Genomic DNA, 21,625 nt, shown 5'->3' on the forward strand with positions numbered 1-21,625 from the left:
TGACCTTTTTCCTGAGTCTTTATGGTTCAATGAGTAGAAGTTGAAGAACAATTTGAGAGTCAGTGAAGTTTTTTGGTGCAGGTCAGGTGCTGTCGGTGATGATTTCCAGTGCTGATGCGAGCAGGTGTCTTTACGGGCATAGTAACAGTTCAGTCAGTCGGTCGATCGGTCAGCGTGCATGGAGAAAGACAAGCCAGGCACGAGGCAGGGGATGGGACGGGACAGGAGAGAGGGGCCATTTTAAAGGGTTATCCACTGTCAGCAACTCTGGCCAAAAGGGATTACACCATGTTGTAGTCTCTTTTCAGTCTCAGGCTAAAACGGGGGGGGCTCTTTGTTTCTTTAGTGTTTCGTTGTCTTTCTCTCTCTGTCACAGCATGACCTCTGGATTACAGGGTAAATACGGGTCATATTTCAGGTAGCAAGAAGCCGTTAAGTGAGTTAACCTAAACCTAAACCTCGAACTTTCTGATTTTGAGGATTTATTCAAATTTAGACTTAATGTTTAGTCAAAGAAAACGACACATTCGATCTCTAATATCTTAATTCATTTCAGGCCTTGACATGTTAATTGAGTTATAATGGAAGGTGACTCCATACAGACTGGGCATGCTCGTTTTAATTTCCTTTTTACATTAATAGAGAATCAGCATGTTATATTTTACAGTTTTACATCATACAATACAAACATGTTGCCATTTTATAGAGGAAATGAAACTTGGAGACAAGATGATCCCTTTATGACAAGATCTTATTAATGTATGTAAACTGTGATGGAACAAAATGGAACAAAACGAGGATTTCATCCAAGTTTATGAGTTTATGTCATGTTTATCTTCATTCATTCACTAATGTTCTGTACCCGCTTGTCCTTTGAGGGTCACGAGGAGTTTATGATTGCAATGATCGCAAACATTTGCTCAGTTGCTCTTAATATTACTATCGTCCTTTGGTGTGATAAGTTTGCTGCATTGTTGTTTAGTATATTAACGCATAGTGAGGACAAAAAAATGTGGCTGGAACCGCAGAGAATTTCTTAGTCTCAGATCCAATGAATGAAACAGACAAATTGTTAAGCAGTAATATTTATTTGGAGGAACAGCTTTTAACAGGATTCTGCAGGTCCTGTGTTCCAACAAGACACATGACGGAGACAATGGGCCTGCATCGATGGGAAAGTGACTCTACGTGCACTATGTGCACCGAACAAGAGATTGTCTTCTTTTGTTTTCAAACCGATCCAGATGTCGGTTTTCAAAAATAACAGTGAGGACCAAATTATTCAATTCAAAAACAAACTCAAATCAGGTTTCAAACAGCTGCAACAACTGCCTGCATTTGAACGTCTGTCTTCGGTCAAATGTAAAATAAATATTAAATGAACATAATACAAAATGATCTTTTGTATTTGGAAGCATCGCATCTCTATGGCCTCGCTTTGATACGATAACATTTGGCAACGTTAAAGTAACAGCTTTATAAAGGAGGGTGTGAATAAATCCTTCTGTAAACTATTTTATGAGGAGCATTACCTTTCTCAGACCACAGTTGCTAAATTTCCCTCTTTTTTAAACACATGTACACACCATAATAAACCCATCATAGAATATACTGTCCTTATATTCTGTATGAAACGGGTGCACTTAGAGAATTAAATCATATCACAACCAATCAAATTAGATCATTCTTTCTGTTCACATTTCTGTAAATTAACTCATCCCATGGAAAAAAGAGCAAACCATAGTTTTCAAAATCAAACAAATTAAAATCCATCAATTAAAATGTAGCATACAGAGTTGACTCTGTACACAGCACACTGCATCTGTCTGAGGGACTAATTGGGTGCTGAATCTCCCGGATTACCCATTGCTTCCTCTTTTTTTCCGTATTTCTAATGACTTGATCATGAAATTCACTTTAATAACCACCTGGAAGTTTGCCTAAAGTAAAGTCTGAAAATCAGTACAATCATCTAGATAATTAATAAAAGTAGGTGAGATGACGAAGAAGAAGTGCAAAAGCATAAGACTTTGTTTTCCCTGCAGCACTAAAAGTAATTTTATTAATCAATGTGAAGCACAAAGCCCCTGTGATTGATCAAACCGAGCTAACTCAGCATTTCCTCTAATCTAATCTTTTCTCAAATCTTAATCATTATAAATCTGCAAGATGTCAAGATCTAAGAAAATAGATGTAATCCGCTGTATATAGAAGAGAAATTCAACCGAAGTATTTAAACGTGCGCTCGTTTTGGGTTCTGAATTAGACTTGTGTTGACCTCACATTGAGTATGCATCATTTGTACCCTTCACCTTTTCTCTTTCACTTTCTCACTGGAACAAAAGCTAAAACTGTTCTTGAATATCGCAATACTTTATATGTGGTGACATCCCTCATAATTAAATACCTAACAAAAAAAGACCCGACAATGTTGAAATTACATAAACAGTGGTGTCATGGTTGTAGTGGCACTGCTGGGCCGACGCAGGCATAGTGAGAGTCAGAGATGGGCCGATGGTTACGTGAGCGATAAAGTGCATTCAGATGGAGCATACAGCAGGGAGGCGTCGCAGTGCTGTCAGTCCTCCTCGTCGCTCCATAAGGCATCTTCTTCATCGAGATTTACACCGTGGAAGAGTCTGCAACAGGCAAGAAAAGATGAAAAGATGCCGTGTAAACAACCTGTATCTATACTAGATGACAATTTGACTTGTACTGTGCATACAACTGTATATTCCATGGCCATATTTTCTATTTTGAATACTGTTTTCACTGTTGTAAACAAAATCTCGTCGCACTGTACGACCTGTGTTACTATATTCTATTCTATTCTATGATAGGATGATGACTGTGTGTATAGATGACAGTGATAAAACGCACACCAATCACTTACTGGTTATAACAGGGTGAATGTGGGTTGTTAAAATGACTGTATGGGTTGACTTTGCTGAGGACACCCAGACACAGCCAGCAGAAGTATTGTTTACAGGAGGTGCAGGTCATCTTGTTGCAGCCATCTACTTTCTAGAGAGAGATACAGAGACAAGGCATGAAGGCACTGGATGTGAGATTAAAGAAGAATGAAGCAGCGAATGTGGAAGTCTGACCTGCTCTACTGTAGTGCTACCAGCAGGGGGAGCCTTACCTGTATATTTGTTCCACAGCGGGGACAGTTCTTGCAGTTCTCGCTGAGCCAGTCTCTGCTGAACGACTCCTCCACTGCTTTCTGGATCACCCTCTTCCCAAAGCGTTGCTCCATGAACTTTTGTCCCTCAGGTGTGGCTGACAGGTACTCGTCTTTTAGGTTACGCAAGTCGTCTGTTGCACAAGACAGAAAGAAACGAGGACAACAGTGGTTTTTAACAAAGAGTCTAGGTTGGGATGTTACATTCTAGGTTCTTCATCACGGTTCTCATTTTACCCTGATCGATCATGTGTATGTGCCCAAAGATTTGCTGCTGCAACACCATATTATGTTACATCCTATTAATTAAGGGTATTTGTTGAGTGCATTTGTTGAGAAAGTTTACAGCTTTGGATGCTGGAGGATTAAAATGCAAGTATCTTAAGTTTCAACATTTTAAAAGTTAAAAAGAAGAGATATATTATGATGCTGCCTTTGTGGCAATAACATCTCTTGCTGCCCTCCTGGACAAAATATTAGTCTTTTCAGTAGCATTACCTGAAGGGATTTTACAGTGAGAGACGCCATGATAGCCCAGCTTGCACAGCGTACAAAAAGCATACTGGCAAACTGAGCAAATGCCCATAGTTGTGTCTGGCTCCACCATTACAGCAGTGCCACAGGACTGACGGGGACAGTAGACTACATCAGCCATAAGGTCCAAACTGGACTGAAGCAGTAAACGGTCGTATCGGGCAAACAGCTCCTCATCCACCAGCTGTTTCACCTGAACGATGAAGGCAGACACAAAGAGAAAGCAGAGCAGTTGAGGAGTTTAACCTTCGTCTCCAACATCAGCGCACAAACCCAGACACTGCACAAGCCGCTTACCTGCAATGGTGTGGCTAAAGAGGTACATTTGGGCTCAGGGCAATTAAGGCACTGAACGTTGCCGTCCCGTATTTGGATCTGGAAGTATTCGGTCATGCAGGCCTTGCAGTAGACATGCTGGCACTCCTTAAAGCAGAGACATTTGGCGCCCAGCTTCTCCACAAAGCAGATCCCACAGCCGAACACTTTGCTGTCAAACACCTTCTGCCGCTGCGCCTCGTCAAAGTCCAAGAGCTGAGGTAGGAGGTCGGCACGCGGATCCATCAAAACGACGGCCCGCGGGTCAACTTGAGAAGAGGATGAAAACTTTTCCTTCTTCACTTCTTTTTCAGAATGGCTGCCACACTGTGCTAGAGCTGAGCAAAGAAGAAAATACATGTTTTGATAAATTTACTCTGTTTACATAGCCAAACTGAAAATAAAAATTTTGGAAGAAATCGTTCAGAGACCAGCAATCATTTTTATATTAAATTACTCATTAATTTAACAGGAACATTAATCTTACTCTACCTGTGGCTGCATGGTCAGTTTTCCTTCGCTCACTGGCTGCCTTACTGCCTCCCCTGATGACCTCAAGAGGAGACTGAATGCCCAGAAAGTCCAGAGCCTCCTCTTTGAGGAACTGGATCCACGTGAAAAGAATCACACAACCCTGGTTTTCCTCCCACAGCTCATCCAGGCGTTGACACAGAGAGGCCATCTGAGGATGTGAAACGGTAAGGGGTGGAGGAACAGGTATAGAGAGAGGTAAATGGTGAAAGACTGATCAGGGTCTTTTTCAAGGTAAAGCCACTTGGATGGTGTGGACATCAGCTTATGAGTCTCACCTGTGCTTTGGTCATCCATTTAGAGCTGAGAGTGAATATTGGTGGAGCTGTCGATGGATAGTCTGCAGGAAGCTCAAAGTTGAGCACCAAAGGAGGTAAGAAGCAGACATTATGTTCTGTTAACTTCTCTCCTGCAAAAAAACACAAGGACACTTAATTACTTTCCTTATTAGAGTGTATTAGCATGATTTGGATAGAATAACTCTATTAAAAGTATTTGCGTCGCAGCTTTGTAGCATGGTGGAAAGTGCACTTATTATGACAAATAAGCTGTGCATGATTCATACACTCTGCTTTTTATTTCTTTGCACAGCTTCACTGACAGGCGTACCTTTGGCAACCACTTTGAAATCAGGAGGGAGCTCCAGACACAGTTGGATCTCTCCCCCCTGTGCCGACTCTGCCCGGTGAAACTCCTCCTCATCATAGATACTTGCTAAAGCAAGCAGCTCATCCTCCTGGGCTTCCTTGTTCTCAGACATTTACATTCCTGCAATAACAGCAAAAGGCGAGAGACACATTCTCAGTAGTTAAAATCTACACACAAAGGGGTGCAGCAAAGCAACAAAGCCAGACAACTAGCAGACATCACACCTGTCGCAAATCACAACAGTGACACTTTAAACATAAGGGCACAAATAGCATATTTAAAGCTAATCTTCACACAGCTACGAGTATTAATTGTAAAGCCTTAAGATCCCCACGGGGATAAATAAAGTCCGATTTTATCTCTTAACAAAGTATGTCTGGTGTAACATGACATCAGATTGCTTTAGCTATAGCATTGGGATACAGTGTGGTCCCAATGTTAGCACGTTAGCTTGCAAACGATAACTTTATCCACGTTAAACTTGGTCGCAATTTAATAATGTTTAATAACAGTTTAGTATCAGCCTGAAGTGCTGTCTGAAGTAGGTGTTGTTGTGAATAGTTGACAGTCTTCAAAGTAAACTTGAAACCAGAGGAGAGTTAGCTAGCTAGTTAGCTAGCTAGCTTGGTAACTAGGGGAAAGTAGCTAGCTAGCATTGTTAGCTGATGTAAACAGTGGCTGTGACTACAGTCAAAGCGGCACAACAGTAACTTTTCCTTTACGGCAGCAACGGATTTAACTTCCTCTGTGCTGCTGGGCAGAAACCACAACAAGCTATTAAGTGAGTGTGTAAATCCTACCGTTAAAAATAACACGTTTCTTACCTTGTCTGTGCCAAACACTAGTGACTCTTGCCCCCTGACTAGTTCACGTCATGACCATTTACTGCGTGACAGCACCGCCTGCAAGCTGGGTAGTGTACTGCACGTTTTATTGTACTTTCTGTATTCATATCAGACCAAAAGCGTGGACTGTAAAGACCAGGAAGACCAAAATTTAAAGAGGTCCAGTTAGAGAAAATTTCTTGAAGTAAAAGTCCAAAAGATCTTAATGTCTTCACTGTTTAGTGTGATATATAGTATGTTTATATATAGTAGACTAGTAGTTGTAATCAATACCTGCGTGTCAAATCAAATTAATTCAGTACAATTCTAAAACTATATGACAATATTTATCATCATGTGACATAGAACTGAGCGTATATTTATGAATACAGATATGTAAAAGGTTTTCTCATTAACTAAAGTGAGCTGCACTGTACGCCAAAACCACCCGTCACAAGGACAGTTTCTTGCCCCGGGCTGCCGCTCTGATGAACTGTGTGAGTCCATCCACATGAACAGTAATCAATAACTCTGCACTATTGTACATACTCACTGCACAATAACCCTGGTTTGGTGTATATATTATCTATGTGTACAGATTGAGATTTATTTTATTTTTTTTTATCTTATTTTACTTATTTAAGTTGCTTCTGTACTAGAGAGAAAAGTTGCTGGAGTCAAATTCCTTGTATGTGTACATACTTGGCCATTAAAGCTGATTCTGCATAAGAAAAAAAAATCTAATTTAAAACAAAAAAGTTCTTCACATCTTTACTCAACCATCTCAACCAATTTTTCATATAATAAATCTTTCTTGTACCATCTTTTCATCTATACTTGCCTCTTGCCTGTCTGTAGAGTTGCAATTTTCACTTTTGCAGTCTATTAGAGGTTGTCCTTTAGATTTTCCTAAATAGTTTAACACAGATACTTCACAATATATACTAAAAAAAATAAATAAATAAATTGAAATCGCATGCTTTTTTTGGTGAATATTTTTTATTATATTCATTTTTTTTTCATGATGTTGGCAACAACAGCATCACCTAAAAAAGGTGATTTGTTGCACCAGCATTCACACTGTTGAGTAGAAAAAAAACAAAACAATGCAAGGCTACGAGAGAACAACAGACCATTGCTTCTGAATGAGAAAAGCTAAATTGTGAAATACTGCATGACAGTAACATGTAGTACCTAGTTTTAACAACACGTTTAAACTCAACAAAAAAGAAAAAAAAAAACTCACTGCTTCCTCTTAAACTAAATACATCATAATTCAACAGTTACAACTGTCTGTCAGGAAAGAAAATGCACTATTTGTCATGAACAACTTTGAACCATTCATGTTGCTTACTGCATTATTTTACAAGTTCACAACTCCTGTGTGTATTAGTTTTCTTCAAATCGGACATTCTTAGCTTAAATGTGCTCAGGAGATGCTGATATAAAACAATCTTTAACATAACAGCCATCGAAGCAGCACAGAGAAAGCAGCTCAATCCCAACGCCCACAACTTTTATATCATAAAGCAGTCCATTCATAATATTAAGCAACATTTTTTGTATTCAAAGAAAATGAGAAGTGACATGCCGAGGAGGCTAACCGATGGAATAGTATCGATTAGGGATGCTGCCATCTGTGTCTTTATGAGAGAGGCTACTGTGTCGTCAATAACTATCTCAGAAGGAGGACAGAACCGGGACAAGTAGCAGGACGAACAGAGGAGAAACTCGGGGGTTGAAGCAGCAAAAGTTAGTCAATGTCCATTTCAGGGAGCTTGTTCTCCGCCGTTTCCTGTTCCGTGCCTGCAGGGGTTGTTTTGTCTGGGTTGCATGGTGGAGTCTCTGTTCCCTCCTGCCCATTGACTGGTCCATTCGCGGTCTTCTCCTCCTCCTTTGGTGGCTCCACTTTGGGCTTGGGTTTGGACACCACTGGGTTGCAGGCTGAATAAAGCTCCTAAACAGAGAAAACGATGATAATACTCTTTTAAAATTACACTAATCTTACAAATGTATTTGTCTTGGTCATGACTATTTTTATGCTGTAACCTATGTTCTGTTCCAGTATCAAGGGAGATGTGGGTTTATTGATGCATTCTGGATACACGCCTAATCTTCTGTAATACAGTATGTTTACATTTATAATAGTAGTCTAAAGGGAAGTAAACTAGTCTACTGTGGGGTTTGGTGCGGATGACACCCCTAAGCCAAGCAAAACCCTGCTGAGCAACATCTCACCAGAAAGACTGGATTGACCTACACTTCATTTTTGGCATGTAGTGTGTTGTATGTGTCCTGGCTGCAGTCAGTACCTTAGTCTTGGACTGGATCTCTCCGACTTTGACCACAGGATCCAGGGTGAGGTCCTGATTGTTCTGCTGGTTCATCATACTGTTCATCCAGAACATGGCATCGTTAACCTGCTTGCTCACCCGAGTCACCTCCAGCTCATCCAGGTGCTCATACTGCTCGTCCTGTTGGGAGACACGCAGGTAAATTAGACAGCTGTATTGCTGTTTGTCCAACCTGGTCAGTAAGGAAGATGTTTCTTTTCTTTTTACACACACTTGCATTTGACCTCAAAAGACTCCTGATGTGGTTAATGAGAATTGGAGCTATTAACTCAGTCACTGAGTTAAGTTACCTTTGCCTTGTATGCTTCAACGACCTTCATGTATAACTGGATCTGTCTGCCAAGCTCCTCAAAAGCTCTTGGTCTCTCCTCGGCTTCCATGTATCTCTCGTGAATAGGCTGGCCAAGTTTCTGTAGAAAGGAGGGTCATCAAATTTTGTCAGTCCATCATCCAGACAGCAGAGCAAAATCGAGTCAATTATCCTATTCTATGTATTATACCAAGAATACCAGCTTTGAATCGTGTGGGGAAAAAAATATTATAGGAACCATAAATATGTTTGGTACCTTCACTGCCACACAAGTACCAAACTCTAAAGTGAACTGTGTCATGTCCTTAAATTCTCCAAGAACCATTCTGAATAAAAACTGTCCAGAACACGGCTTGTTACCTTCAGCTCAGCCAGTTTGTCAATGTAGACTTGTTTCTGTTGGTCCTCGCCTTCATCATACAGCCAGTTCTCCGTGTCCTCCAGTTTTAATGAGAACGCATCACGATCCTACACAAACAAAAACCATTAAATATCACAATTTTATACAGTTCACAGCCTCAAATGCAAGCAGCGTATCTGACTTCCGGATTCAAACCTACTACAAAATTAGACCTAAGGCTGCACATTTATGCTGAGAGGATTAGTATCGGATGACTTGAACTTACAGCTTCATTCACAAACTTCTCCAGGACACCATGGAGTTTGTCCCTCATGTCGTACACATACTCCTCCACATTATTCTTTGCGTCGTTTCTCTCCTTCTCCAGCTTGTCCTGCATGATCATCTTACCCTGAGAGAGTCACAGCGAACAGCAGATTAGTCAGGAGAAGTGCACACCAAATAAACTGAAGAAGGGCGATTAAACCACTTGAGAATGAATCAAGACAAAACAGAATTACTGAATCTGAATCAAGTGTATTACGAATAATGTATAAAATGTGTTTTAGACAATATGAACAAGTAAAACCAGATTACAACTACAATTCCAAGTAAATTAAACCAGAAGCAGTGAGCCTCACTTGCACATTTGCTTGGACAACTACTGTGTGTGCATGCCGGACATTCCCGGTGATTTTTAGAACATTACCTCATTCTCCACAAACATATTTAGTTCTTCACTGGGCAGCTGCCAGTGCAAATTGTTCTCTATGGGCAGCTCCACCGTCTTCGTCTTCACTTTGGGCTTCTTCGCCTGTGGAGGCTGGTCGTTCTTCTTCTCCTGCTTGGCATCCTCTGCCGTCGTCTGAGAGAGGAGAAATGAAAATCATTTTAGTCTGTGCAAATACTGGAGCATACACCACGTCTGCACTATCCTGTCATCCTCAAAAACAAAAGCCTTGTGTGACTCCAGTTAGTTCCATCGCAAACTTGACAGGACAAGTTTTGAGTTTGATACGTTCACTTTAAATGTGAACAGGGTCGCTATAGTGATTTTTCTGTAAATAACTTAAATTCAGCGCACATCCCTATATTATTATTTTACATGTATTTGACCATGCGTGTGTGAAATGCTTAAACCGTAACTGCTCTTCAAGTTTTGGGAGGTTATTGTTAAATTCCACTTGAAATAAACGATGTACTACACAGAGAATCAGCACTTAAGTGTCAAATTCTTTACATGTTTTAGTTTAGTAAATGTTTTCTGTAAAGTGTGGGTGAGGCCTTGGGAGTGAGGACTTTTCCTCACTTTTGGAGAGGCTAAGGATCACTTTAAACTGATCAGTCTCCACATTTACACTAAGTGTGTGTCCGTGTAAAACACCCATTACATTTTACCCAATAACGATCAATCAGTGTGAAAGGGTTGGTATATTTGTATTGGTTACCAAGTGCTGAGCGATATGGCAGAAACTTATATCATGAAAACAATCACAGGATTTTCCAGTTACAGTACGTTAAATACTCCTGTCTAAAAGTATTTTGAATTATCATTTGTCATGCATTGTCATAAAAGCAAATATTGATAGACAGCAACTCTGGATTTAGATTTTTTTTTAAATAAATAATGATTTAATAACTTGTTTACTAAAATGCAATTTGTTGATTTGGAGAACTTGCTCTGCGACATTGTTTGCTCTCTTTAATTGAAAGTGTAATGTGATAGTCACACATTTTGAATGGCGTCATTCATCATTCAAGTGGGAGTCTTGTTTTGGAAAACAAAAAATTACTATCCTCGCTTTAAATTTTAAAAAATACTCATTTGAACAAAAGTGCAGTCGTCATCTAGTGATGTGTTTGGTTTATTTTGTAATGGGCACTTGGAATCAAACGCTCAAATAATGCGCGCACACACACACAAAGAACATTCTTTCTGTCTCTGAAGGCATCAAGCTACGCTGGATGCGCATTAGACAATCTGCAATCACAACACAACCATCTACAAGAAGCAAAGGGACTTCCTTTTGGGTTGCCACGTGAGCAGCACTTGTTTTGTAGACAGCAGCATAATTCTGCGCATTTTATCAATGGATGTATTGACAATGGGCCTCATGCATTCATGTTATTTTGTTCTTAATAAATCCAGTAAGAAGAAAATAAGAAAGTCCTGCTTGGTAATTATGAAACATGCACTGACAGACAAATCTTTTCTCATCCATGTTGATGACGTTCGTTTGATCTTAAACTTGATGTACTTCAGGTAGCATAAGGAAATTATCATTATTTGTGCACCTACTTTGTAAACATAGGAAGTATGTAATTGTTGTACCATGTGCAACAAATATTCTACTTAAGATCAAATCTGTAAATGGGTATGTTACATGCATGAGGCCCATTGTGGTTATCGCCTTATCGCCCAGCACAAGGTTACCTCCATTTCCTCGGCCTCTGTTTTCTTGTCTCCGTTGTCTCCAGGCTGGAGTTTCTGCTCCTCCTGGTCCACCTGCATTTTGTTCTGACACACGGTAAAAGAAACGATAGACATAAATTAAGGAAACACAATGTCCCTCTGTGTCAAGCTTCATCTTACCGTCTGGGTGCAATTAGACCCTTTTGACAAGAGCACACCCAGTCATAGCCAAACGTCAGAGAAACATTAACTATAACACAGACAGTCAGTGGGTTTCTGAAGATAATATTGAGAGCTTGAGCCGCTCTGAAGATGTGATGCGTTTTCTTTAGTCCAGAAGAAAACTGTCCTTTTTCTGTACATGTTTCTTTTATCTCTAGTGCAGTTTTTTTTTCTTTTATATGCATGTTTGAGTAGAAAATCAGCAATCATGCATTACTGTGGGGAAAAGACCAAACTACTGCAGGGGGTGACAAATATCCCAAAAAATAAAATGGCAAACTAATTATAAGGAGCATTCAACCCCCCTTGAAGCTTTCTGAAGCTTGTTAAAGCAAGGTGTCTAAATTCCATAGTGATGACAGGATAACCAAGGTGGCCAGACTGACTTTCTGTGTGATTACGTCCAAACATGAAGCAAAGAGCAAAGAAACAGTAAAAAGTATCTCTATTGTCTCTATACGCACACACACTGTGTCATGTTACACCCTATGTCACGTTACACCCTTTGCAAATACAAACTAAACCCACCTCCTCTTCCTTCACTGTCTGGTCCGTCTCCATTGGCTCCTCCCCTTCAGCTGTCTTTATGACTTCTACTAGCGATGCACTTGATACACTGAACACACCGTGGACATTGACGCGAACTTTCACTTTGACCTTGGCGCTCTCCCCAGATGCCTGAGGAACCACGTTCTGCACCAGGAACTGGCCTGCAAGGCAGAGAGGTAAAGGTAAAGGTAATTTATACTGTACAAAACAAGGAAATAGCAAACCTAACATGAGGCTGGAGCACGTGCAAAAGTAAAACATTAAATGTCTCTTGATCTTTTAATGGTCGACACATGTGGAGCTGCAAACTGGAGTTAAAGTTAATAAATACAAAAGAAAGTTCCAGCAACTACTTTTTGAGTTATAACTCGTCTTCTCATTACTGTTCATGTATTTCTTGGAAGTAATGCAGTACCTATGGTGGCATCAGGGTAGGGTAACTCCTTTAGATTGGCGTAGTAGGCTTCAAGGGTGAAGGGCTCCTTCCTGTAGAAGGTCAACACTTTGGAGAAGGGAGCAGGGTGGTTCTTTGAGAAAACCTCACAATCGCTGTAAAAACACGACAAGGGGAATATGAATAAGACACGTTACAATCGAAATCAAAGTTTTAAAGTGATGTGGAAGCTCATTTGGGGGTTTACACAAGGTGTTCTGGCTGAATCCCCTGCTACATAGACGGGAACAGTTTTTTGTTTTTACCCAAGAACACGAGGGAAGAAAGAATGGGCAGGAGACAGTGTAGCCTTCTGTTTGCACACTGTAGGCTACCACCCACTCAACCACCCACCCACCAACTCATCAATCTGCTCTTAGACGACAGTCTTCTTCCAACTCACTTCAACTGCATTCATGGAAGGATTCTGGTCTCAGACATGACCTAGTAAAGTGTGATCTATTACATCTATATTACACTGTTTTGGTAGTTGCAAGCAAGATAAGTACAAATCCTATGCTATGCGGAAGTTCAAAATGCGAAGCGGTCATTTAATGTCCACATGACGAAACAATCATGTTCCCTACTCTCTCTGAGATTCAAGAATAAAAACAAGCCCTTAAACTGCGTTTCCTTCACAGGAGGCAGTGACGTAGCTCGTACCTCAGACCCTCCTCTGCAGCTGAATTCCATTTTAGGGAGATAGGATAGGGGACGACATCCGTTATGGAGAACTCTCTGACTTTGAAAGCTGGTGACAAGATAGCACACTGAGGGGAAAAACACAAAACAAAACCCAAGTTAACAGAGCTCAAACTTTTGTCATTAAGTTTCTTTCTTTAACCGACCAACAGGAAAATGTATTCAACTTCCATGCACAAAGAAACAGGGTTTGTATTTGTGAAGCACAAGCACATGTTATTATAAAAATGAAATGGTTAGACATTTCGTCAATTGTCCAGACTAATTATCACTCATTAAAGGGGTTGAGTTAAAAACCAATGTGGCACACTGGTGAGTGCTGTGTGAGTCACCGATAGGACCAAAGTGGTGGTTATAGCATCAGAGCTGTACCTGCAGAGCACAGCCCCTGGCCACAGCCTCGTCCGCGTTCAGGGTGGTGCTCAGCTCTTTGCCGAAGAATTTGCTGATTCTCTCTTTGAGGGAGGGGATTCTGGAGGCGCCGCCCACAATCTCCACTGCATAGATGTCTTCCTTTTTCAGCTCTGGACACAGGACGCGGGGGAGACAAGGAAGAAACAAAGCAGGCGCGTCAAGTCACACCTTCGCTTTCCAGCACTCTAAACCAATGTCAAGGCTTTAATTTGTTGAGTGTGAACTGTTGGGCGCAGTGGATTGCGTATACATTGACATTTAAATGTTATTTAAAATCTGATTCGTGCAATATATCTTGGTACCTTTTGACATATTACTACTTAGAATGGACAAGTAAGAGCAAGCAGAAATAGAAAGGAAGCGAGGAGTGATTAAAAGAAGGCAGGAAGGCAGATGTGCTGCCAATGGTGGGAAGGAAGGGCTGTCCTAGGAAAGCACATGATAGAACCTTGACTATGTGAGTACGCACGTGCTTAAGGGCATAGTCTAACTGCTATTAAAGTCACATGTACTCACTGGCTTGTTCCATGACGCTGCGCAGGGGACCCTCTACTTTGGCCAGCAGGCCTGCACACATCTCTTCAAACTGGCCTCTGTGGACACAGGGTCATAAATTATTAATAGAAGCAGCCACACACTTTAGAAAACATGCATGCAAAGGTAAACTGGTGCAATGTACGAGGTTAGTTATCACCAAATGAACAATGTTTATTTATATACCTGCTCATCTAGAACAGCAAAAGCGTTCAGACCAGAGAATATAGTTTTAGTTTTTCTCCCAGCTCTCCCTCTGAACATACCTGTTAAGTTTACCGGAAACATCAATGTCATTCATGAAGCACTCAATGTTGAGAGGCAGGTCTGAGGAGTTGGCACTCATCAGCTTCTTGAGCTTCTCGCACTCTTGGTAGAGGCGCACCAGCGCTCTGGGTTTGGACCTCACGTCCAGCTTGTACTTCTTCCCAAACTCCTCACAGAAGTGGTTGACCAGGATGTCATCGAAATCCTTTCCGCCAAGCTCTGAATCAAACGCCGTAGCCAAGATCTGACAGCACAGAACATAGCACACAGGCTTAAGACTTCAAGTGATGGAAAATTATTGAGCAACTAGATTCATATTTGATATCCCTTATTTATAGCAGTACGTCTAGCACAAGTGCATGCAAGGATGACAAATGTCTGGATTTAGACTATATCTACTGCAAAACAGCCCAATCATGAGATAAATATTCATTCACCGCTTAAGTCTATACAAAATTTACAGTGTGCTGTAAAACCTCTCCCCTTTGGTATTTCTTTTCAAAATGGCCACAAATTATTCATTACTTACCTTGAGCTTTCCCTTGTTGAAGGCACAAACTGACACCTGGTAACCGGAGTGGCCCAGGTCCACAAACACCACTATCCTGGGCTTTTCCTCTGGAGCGGGCAGGTCCTGCTTGTAGATTCCATATGCCAGAGTCACTGTGGCAAACAAGCGGGCAGAGATAGCGTTAGTGTCTTTGCTCACCTCTGCGTGTGTGTGTGTTACTAATTAGTATGCTGTATTTGAGCTGTACTCTGCTAAACCTATTCTGCTCTGACTAACAGAAAGTTGTCACTTCCTGACTGCAAGCACAATACAAATAAAATGTAGGCCAAGCTTAACGACATGCGTCTATTTCAGCACGTGTGGTGGTTATAAACTAACACAGTTTCTGAAAATATGCTGTGGCACTAATGCGAGGCGGGATTTACAGACATAGACTCAAAGCAGAGTGCATTTACTCAGCAATAACATATACAGCAATTTTCTTAAGAGGGGTGACGGCTCCAGCACGTTATAAACAACTTAACTCCCGCAAAGTATCATCTGCATACGATTTCACAGTGTAATAGCTCTCTATTGGCTAAATAAGTAATAAATATTTCAAAAAATTCAGATGGTGTCAGTCCTGGCAAGAGTTTCTATATACCTGCAGTGGTTTCATTCATTAGTCGTAGACAGTTGAGGCCTGCGATCTGAGCTGCTTCCATGACGGACCTCCTCTCCGCGTCAGTAAAATAGCTCGGTACCTGGGAGAGGGAAAAGTGAGTGAATGTCGATATAGTCTTAAAGTGAAGATGAACTGCCTGAAACAAGTAGCGATGAAAAATCTATCCATGTGGTATTACGTGAGGCATTCGCAATATGCTAAAAATGTCCTTCATTTATTCCACGTGAAGGACCCGTTTGGATTCTGCCTTAAACAAGACGTCTGGATACCATTACGACGTTAGTTACTCCAAAACAAAACATCTCCTTGTGGAAAAGCTCAAGGGCTAAATTTAGCTACTAGCCACCGTAATAATAACATGTTATCTATCACCCGGGCTGATGTAAACTGTAGATTTAGACCCAGAGAAAGTAACAGTTTCTCTGTGCTGGAGAGATCTGACTGTTAACATTACATAACGGATGCTATCGGTAAAATTCATACACCGAGCTCAAGAAAAACGTACACTTCCCACTCGAGGTGCAAGAGAGGAAATAAAGCCTTCAGACCAGACATCTGTCCAAGTGCTCGGATCTCAGTGTCACATGAACAGGTGGCAGTACATTTATGCACCTTGCAAGCAGCTTTCACTTATCTTTTTTTTTTTTTTGTACCGAAACCGGTGAGGATGCTCGAGGATGACATTAATAGCCGCCACTCAAATAGCAGGATATAAATGCAATTAAGTAGAGTAGGTAAAGTTATTTAATGGTGACCACTTATATGTGTCATGGTTGAGTGGGTATCTACCACCATCAAGCAAATAAACACTCCTCTATGCATTTTGAGCCAACTAGATAAAAGGTTTGTTGTCACTATTCGAAGCCTAGAAAGTTGGAACTGTGTAAGCAGACTTCAGATTTTAACAAGAGCACAAATGCGCAGCAGTAACAAATCCGTTTAAGACGTTTCGTGGATTTTCAGACACCCTGCCGCTGTGACTCTCTGCAGGAGTGCTTACCGAGATGACGCAGTCTGCAACTGGTTTCTTCAGGGTGCTCTCAGCTGTCTCCTTCAGTTTGGTCAGCAGCATGCCGGTGACCTGCTCGATGCTGAATACTTTCTCTTCCTCCATGTACATCACCTGGAAAGGGTGAGAATTAGAAAGCGATTACTCTCAAGGCAAAATCCTATATTAGGATGTGAGTCACATTGTTTAATATTCATATGAATAAATAAATAAAAAGTTTCATTAATAATGAAAGAGGTTACCGTGATTTCATAGAAAACAATGATTTCACAGAAGACGTTTTAACAGGCTAAGTGCTTGTAGAAGAAGGCCCCCATGAACCAGTTATTCCATTAGAACTAAGAAAAATATGTTAATGCAATAAAATATGTAAAGTGATAACTCTGGCAAAGACAATGTTGAGGAAGTCCTCTTTGATTCGACATTTCCTCTGCTCTCATTTATCCCAGCGACTGACAGTAATCATCTCCATGGGGATGTAATAACGCGGTGATTGCAGAGCGCCAAGGCAGCCGTTGTCATTTTTTATTTCCCGTCACTCTGGGTACGTTTTTGAGTTTTACGCTGGCTGAGTGCATTTTTCATATTTAGGCAATCAACTGAGTAGAGTTAATTGTCAGAGAGATAATAGCATGACCCTTCAGAGCAGAGATTGAGAGATAAAATCACAGTAAAATAAAAATAAAATAAAAAATCTATAAATATGGGGGTTTAGGAAAGAGGTAGCAGAAACTCTTATACTCTTTTTGAGATAAATGCATGGAGAATTTATCAGAATAATCAGAAGTGAAAGAGCTAGGATTCAGAGAGGTACTTCTTAGAGCAAAGCAGTTAAAAGTGGAAGATGCAGCACAATATAAACTGCTGTATATTCTATGCTTTCTCTCCAATTCTCTCCACGAGTCCCTTAATTTAAGGACAATATAATAATATAACAATCTTACTTTTATGCCAGTGGAACCAGAGGGCATCTGTGCCAGGTCGTACACCAGGTTAAACTTGGCTGCCTGAATGTAAGGGTCCGAGAACGCCCTGCCATGGAAGCGCTTGAAGCCCTGCACCGTATTCTTACAGTTGGTCACGACCTGCACATGATGGAGGAGGGAAAAGAGGTGGTAAATATGAGGAAACACAGCTGCAAGCTACGCAATAAAAACACAATACAGTTTGCAATTCTTACATTTAATTACAAAGCACTCTGATGAGGATGACGGTGTGGCTGAATAGATTTTTTACCTGGCTCTTTGCGGCAGCTCCTATCGATCGATTTCGTGGTCCAAATGATACAAATGACCTGGAAAACACGAAACCACACAAGTTAGGCAGGCAAGTGTTTTGAGCTCATGTTATAACACATGTATATGTGAATACACGCTGAATCAAAACAGTCTTGTCAGGGCAGTTATTACGTGGTGTCAACTCACTTCCCGACACATGACATGACATTTCAGAGACCTGCCAACATAAACAGACCATTCTCCAAGTATGTAGTCACAACACTAGCTGCTGTGGTATGTTTAAACGCAGTATTTCAGCTTTCTTAAGATATATGGTTACGACATTTTTTTTTTTTTTTTAGCAATCCTCGCTGAAACTAGGATTCCTCCCTCACACACACAGCACTATATAAACACAACCTTAAGTGGTGTGGTCAATCCACTTGTATCCCGGTGGGTTGAGGCCTAAACACGCCTGTCATCATCGTCCCTATCAAACACAGATGCTACGCGAAGCCAGAGCTGCTGCCGACACACGAGTGCAGTTGGCGATGTCAAAGAGAAGGCCAACACTACATGTCTCTGGGGACGCTGGCTTAATGGGTGCAAGGCCAAACCTCGACAGGAGAACGGAGTAGGAGGTAGTATGATGTGGGGTATTGCCTCGGTTTTAATGACGTCGAGGACAAAACACAGGAACAAAAGAAAAACAAAAGAAGAAATGTGAAGAAAGGTAATACCGAACTTTCTTTGAGTAATATTTCATTTTTGCATTTGAAAAACATCTCTAAAACAATATACAGAAGCCATATTAATGTCCTGAAATAGCATATTTTATCAGGTCAGCACACAAAACCCAAAGAAATCAGCTTTTTTTTATTAAAATAAAATAAATTATTTATCTCAGCTCATTCAATAAATTAACTGCTTTTGTCATGCAGATTTGGTAGATAAATAAAGCCACGAAAAGTTAATGATTTTGATTTGTTTCAGAATAAATGTCGACAGGTTAATCCATTAAATTTTGACATGTTAATTGACGTAACCATGCAACAATGGTTTGATTTAAAATATTTTCTATGAGTTGGTGCAATGTGCAAGTCATAAACAGGATCATTATACGTTATTTTGAACAGTACAAATACAGATGCTACTCATTCATTCATTCATCTTCTGTAACCACTTGTTCCTGTGAAGGGTCGCGGGGCAGATGCTAATTTCTTTTCTAACTTTTATATCCTGCCAGGAAAAAAAACAAAAACTTCAGAAATACTTTAATATACAGCTCTGGAAAAAATTAAGAGACACTGATCAGGTGATCACCTGAACCAAATCTTATTTTATGAGGTAGATTATAAAAAAACCACTGCTGTGATTAAAGATTGAGATTATCCCACCAATAATGATTTCTAAACTCTTCCTAAGTTAAAATATTAGTGTTGTGTTGTTTAAGAAATGTTTTCTTTGCATTATTTGAGGTCTGAAAACACTGCATCTTTTTTTTGTTATTTTGACCAGTTGTCAATTTTCTGCCAATAAATGCTCTAAATGGCAATATTTTAAATATCAAATTTGAGAGAAATGTTGTCAGCACTTTATAGAATGAAACAAAAATGTTCATTTTGATAAATACATAGCAAAACTGATCATTTTGCAGTGGTCTCTTATTTTTTTCCAGAGCTGTATGTGTGCAGTATCAATATTGTATTATGCTTTGTATAAAATGTAGCCCTATAATAAAAAAATATGTTTACAAATGCTAATCAGACTAATAAAATACTTAAATATATATATATACAATCTGTGTACAAAGTTAAATATCTCATGGGATGAGGGAATAACTAATTCAGTGAATATTTAATAAAATAAAATAATTATTATTATTATATTAAGCCGTCTTGTGTTTAAAGTTACCGACAAAGTCTCCTTAACAGTCCTTCAAACGCTGCCAAAAAGACTCTTTAAGATTACTTTCATTGGAGAAATACAACTACTGCAGGTACAAAATGTACCATGTGAATAAACTCCACAACTGTTACACTAAAAGCGTATATAAATACTTTTTTTTAAAGAGTATTCGTGTTCAGGGTGAGTCGAGGCAGTACATTTTGCTAGAATATTCCAACCAGAGATTGGCTGCTGTCGTCATCCTACAGACCATAACGTAAGACGCACACTTTGCCACACGGGGCACACCGGTTGGTCAGAGCTTACGTCTTCACGAGGAGTGCAACTTGACAGAGAGGGGGGGAGACACCGCCCGGTCGTGTGTGCCGGGCGACCTGAAGCCCATTATCAAACCCCTCACAGTCTCAGCACCGTTAACTGTAAGATTAGCAAGCCTAGCTGGCTAGCAAGCTAACTAGCTAGCGGGATCTCTCTCTCTCTCTCAATGGTTGCCAATTGAAAAATGTGTCTAAGTTAAACCTGGTGCCATGTTTTCTTTTAACACATTAGTAAATTGACTAACTCGCATGTAAAGACAGCTTAATAAGCAAACATAAGTACATATAGATGTAAGTTTATCTGACGGATGCGAGACAGTGAAGCTGCCTTCACGTGCATTACCGTGACAACGGTGAGACAACAACAGTTAGAAAATGACCCCCCCTCTTCTTCTTCTGCTGCTATCCCCCCCCGGGAAAACTCCAAAAAAAAAATATCTGTATTTCTGGTACTTACGGTGTACATCTGTCGCTGTACTCATTGGCGATTGTCTCGATTCCTCCGGCTCGGGCTACAGCTACATAGCAGCTTTGGAAGCCCAAGTCAAATCCCACCACTGACATCTTCAGCGATAGTACGTCTGTCTTCTGGCTTTAACCGCTGTCTACAGTACGGCTTGGAAAAAAGAAATAAAAAACAAAAGCGGAGATTTAAAAGGATGTCAGGGGGGGGAGTCGTTGTTGCTGACGCTGTGTTAAGTAGTGCTACTTCTTGTCATAATCCACACCGATGACTATTACCGGCGTCTCTGATCTGTACTGGCAAGCTGCAGCAGCAAGGTGGTGTTAACTGACTTCTCGTCGCCACCCATCGCGATATTTACGTGGTTCTAGATATCTCTGGACTTTTCCATAACCATGTGGACGGCTGTTCTCCAATATTCGCGGTTTTGGTGGAAGTGTCACGACATTTCTCTTGATCTGCTTAATCTTTACCGTGAAGAATAACATGTAAATAAATAACATGAAAACAACAACAATTTATTAATTTGACACAATGATGTCTAGGACCAATCCCAGGCGGAGAACAAAAATAGACTGTGATGTATATGGGTGATGAAGTCATGTTTTTACAAACCCACCAAACAGTTGAAAGACTGAGTGAGGGAGCCAAAGCTACACGTTTATTTTTAAAACCATAGTTCATATGTTGTAAGGCTATTCCAGCACTAATCCAAACTAAAATAAGAATACATTATTTGTAAATTAAATAAACAATTATTAATGTTATATGCGTTTTTTTAAATAGGTGTACCTGCACCTGTATTCATACTATTATAATTATATATTTTTTTCTTTTAAATGTACCTAATGTGACACCCATACAATTTATCTATTTATTTTAGCTTGAAGCTTCACTGACGTCTTATTTGTTCTGTTAACGCTGCAAAACCCGTTTTTTGTTAGAGATAAGGGAAGATGACA

At 40.3% G+C, this 21,625-nt stretch overlaps 2 protein-coding genes across 5 annotated transcripts; both read right to left on the reverse strand.

Moving 5' to 3' along the window:
• Positions 1-575: 575 nt before the first annotated feature.
• Positions 576-6,085, reverse strand: rnf14 (ring finger protein 14). 2 transcript variants are annotated; one of them, XM_084564059.1, is made up of 9 exons: positions 6,037-6,085; positions 5,174-5,332; positions 4,843-4,904; positions 4,526-4,715; positions 4,016-4,371; positions 3,683-3,911; positions 3,146-3,318; positions 2,894-3,024; positions 576-2,639 (listed from the first exon to the last, which is right to left on the reverse strand). In XM_084564059.1, exons 2-9 carry the CDS (start codon positions 5,322-5,324, stop codon positions 2,579-2,581), a joined length of 1,353 nt encoding a protein of 450 aa, XP_084420185.1. In that variant the 5' UTR covers positions 5,325-5,332; positions 6,037-6,085; the 3' UTR covers positions 576-2,578. The 2 variants fall into 2 exon arrangements, with proteins under 2 accessions (XP_084420185.1, XP_084420184.1); XM_084564058.1 differs by having other exon boundaries at positions 4,843-4,973.
• Positions 6,086-6,575: 490 nt separating this feature from the next.
• On the reverse strand, positions 6,576-20,940 carry hspa4a (heat shock protein 4a). Of its 3 annotated transcripts, none has more exons than XM_084565028.1 (19): positions 20,658-20,940; positions 17,995-18,052; positions 17,703-17,843; positions 16,750-16,872; positions 15,729-15,828; positions 15,104-15,237; positions 14,574-14,818; positions 14,290-14,366; positions 13,732-13,883; positions 13,321-13,427; positions 12,640-12,773; positions 12,204-12,385; positions 11,475-11,558; positions 9,750-9,905; positions 9,327-9,452; positions 9,061-9,168; positions 8,681-8,800; positions 8,349-8,510; positions 6,576-7,993 (listed from the first exon to the last, which is right to left on the reverse strand). In XM_084565028.1, exons 1-19 carry the CDS (start codon positions 20,762-20,764, stop codon positions 7,790-7,792), a joined length of 2,520 nt encoding a protein of 839 aa, XP_084421154.1. In that variant the 5' UTR covers positions 20,765-20,940; the 3' UTR covers positions 6,576-7,789. The 3 variants fall into 3 exon arrangements, with proteins under 3 accessions (XP_084421154.1, XP_084421155.1, XP_084421156.1); XM_084565029.1 differs by lacking the exon at positions 20,658-20,940 and adding an exon at positions 18,396-18,978; XM_084565030.1 differs by lacking the exons at positions 17,995-18,052; positions 20,658-20,940 and adding an exon at positions 17,939-17,993.
• Positions 20,941-21,625: the final 685 nt, after the last annotated feature.

This window comes from Chelon labrosus (assembly GCF_963514085.1).
Source record: "Chelon labrosus genome assembly, chromosome: 17".
In the NCBI taxonomy this organism is placed as follows: Eukaryota; Metazoa; Chordata; class Actinopteri; order Mugiliformes; family Mugilidae; genus Chelon; species Chelon labrosus.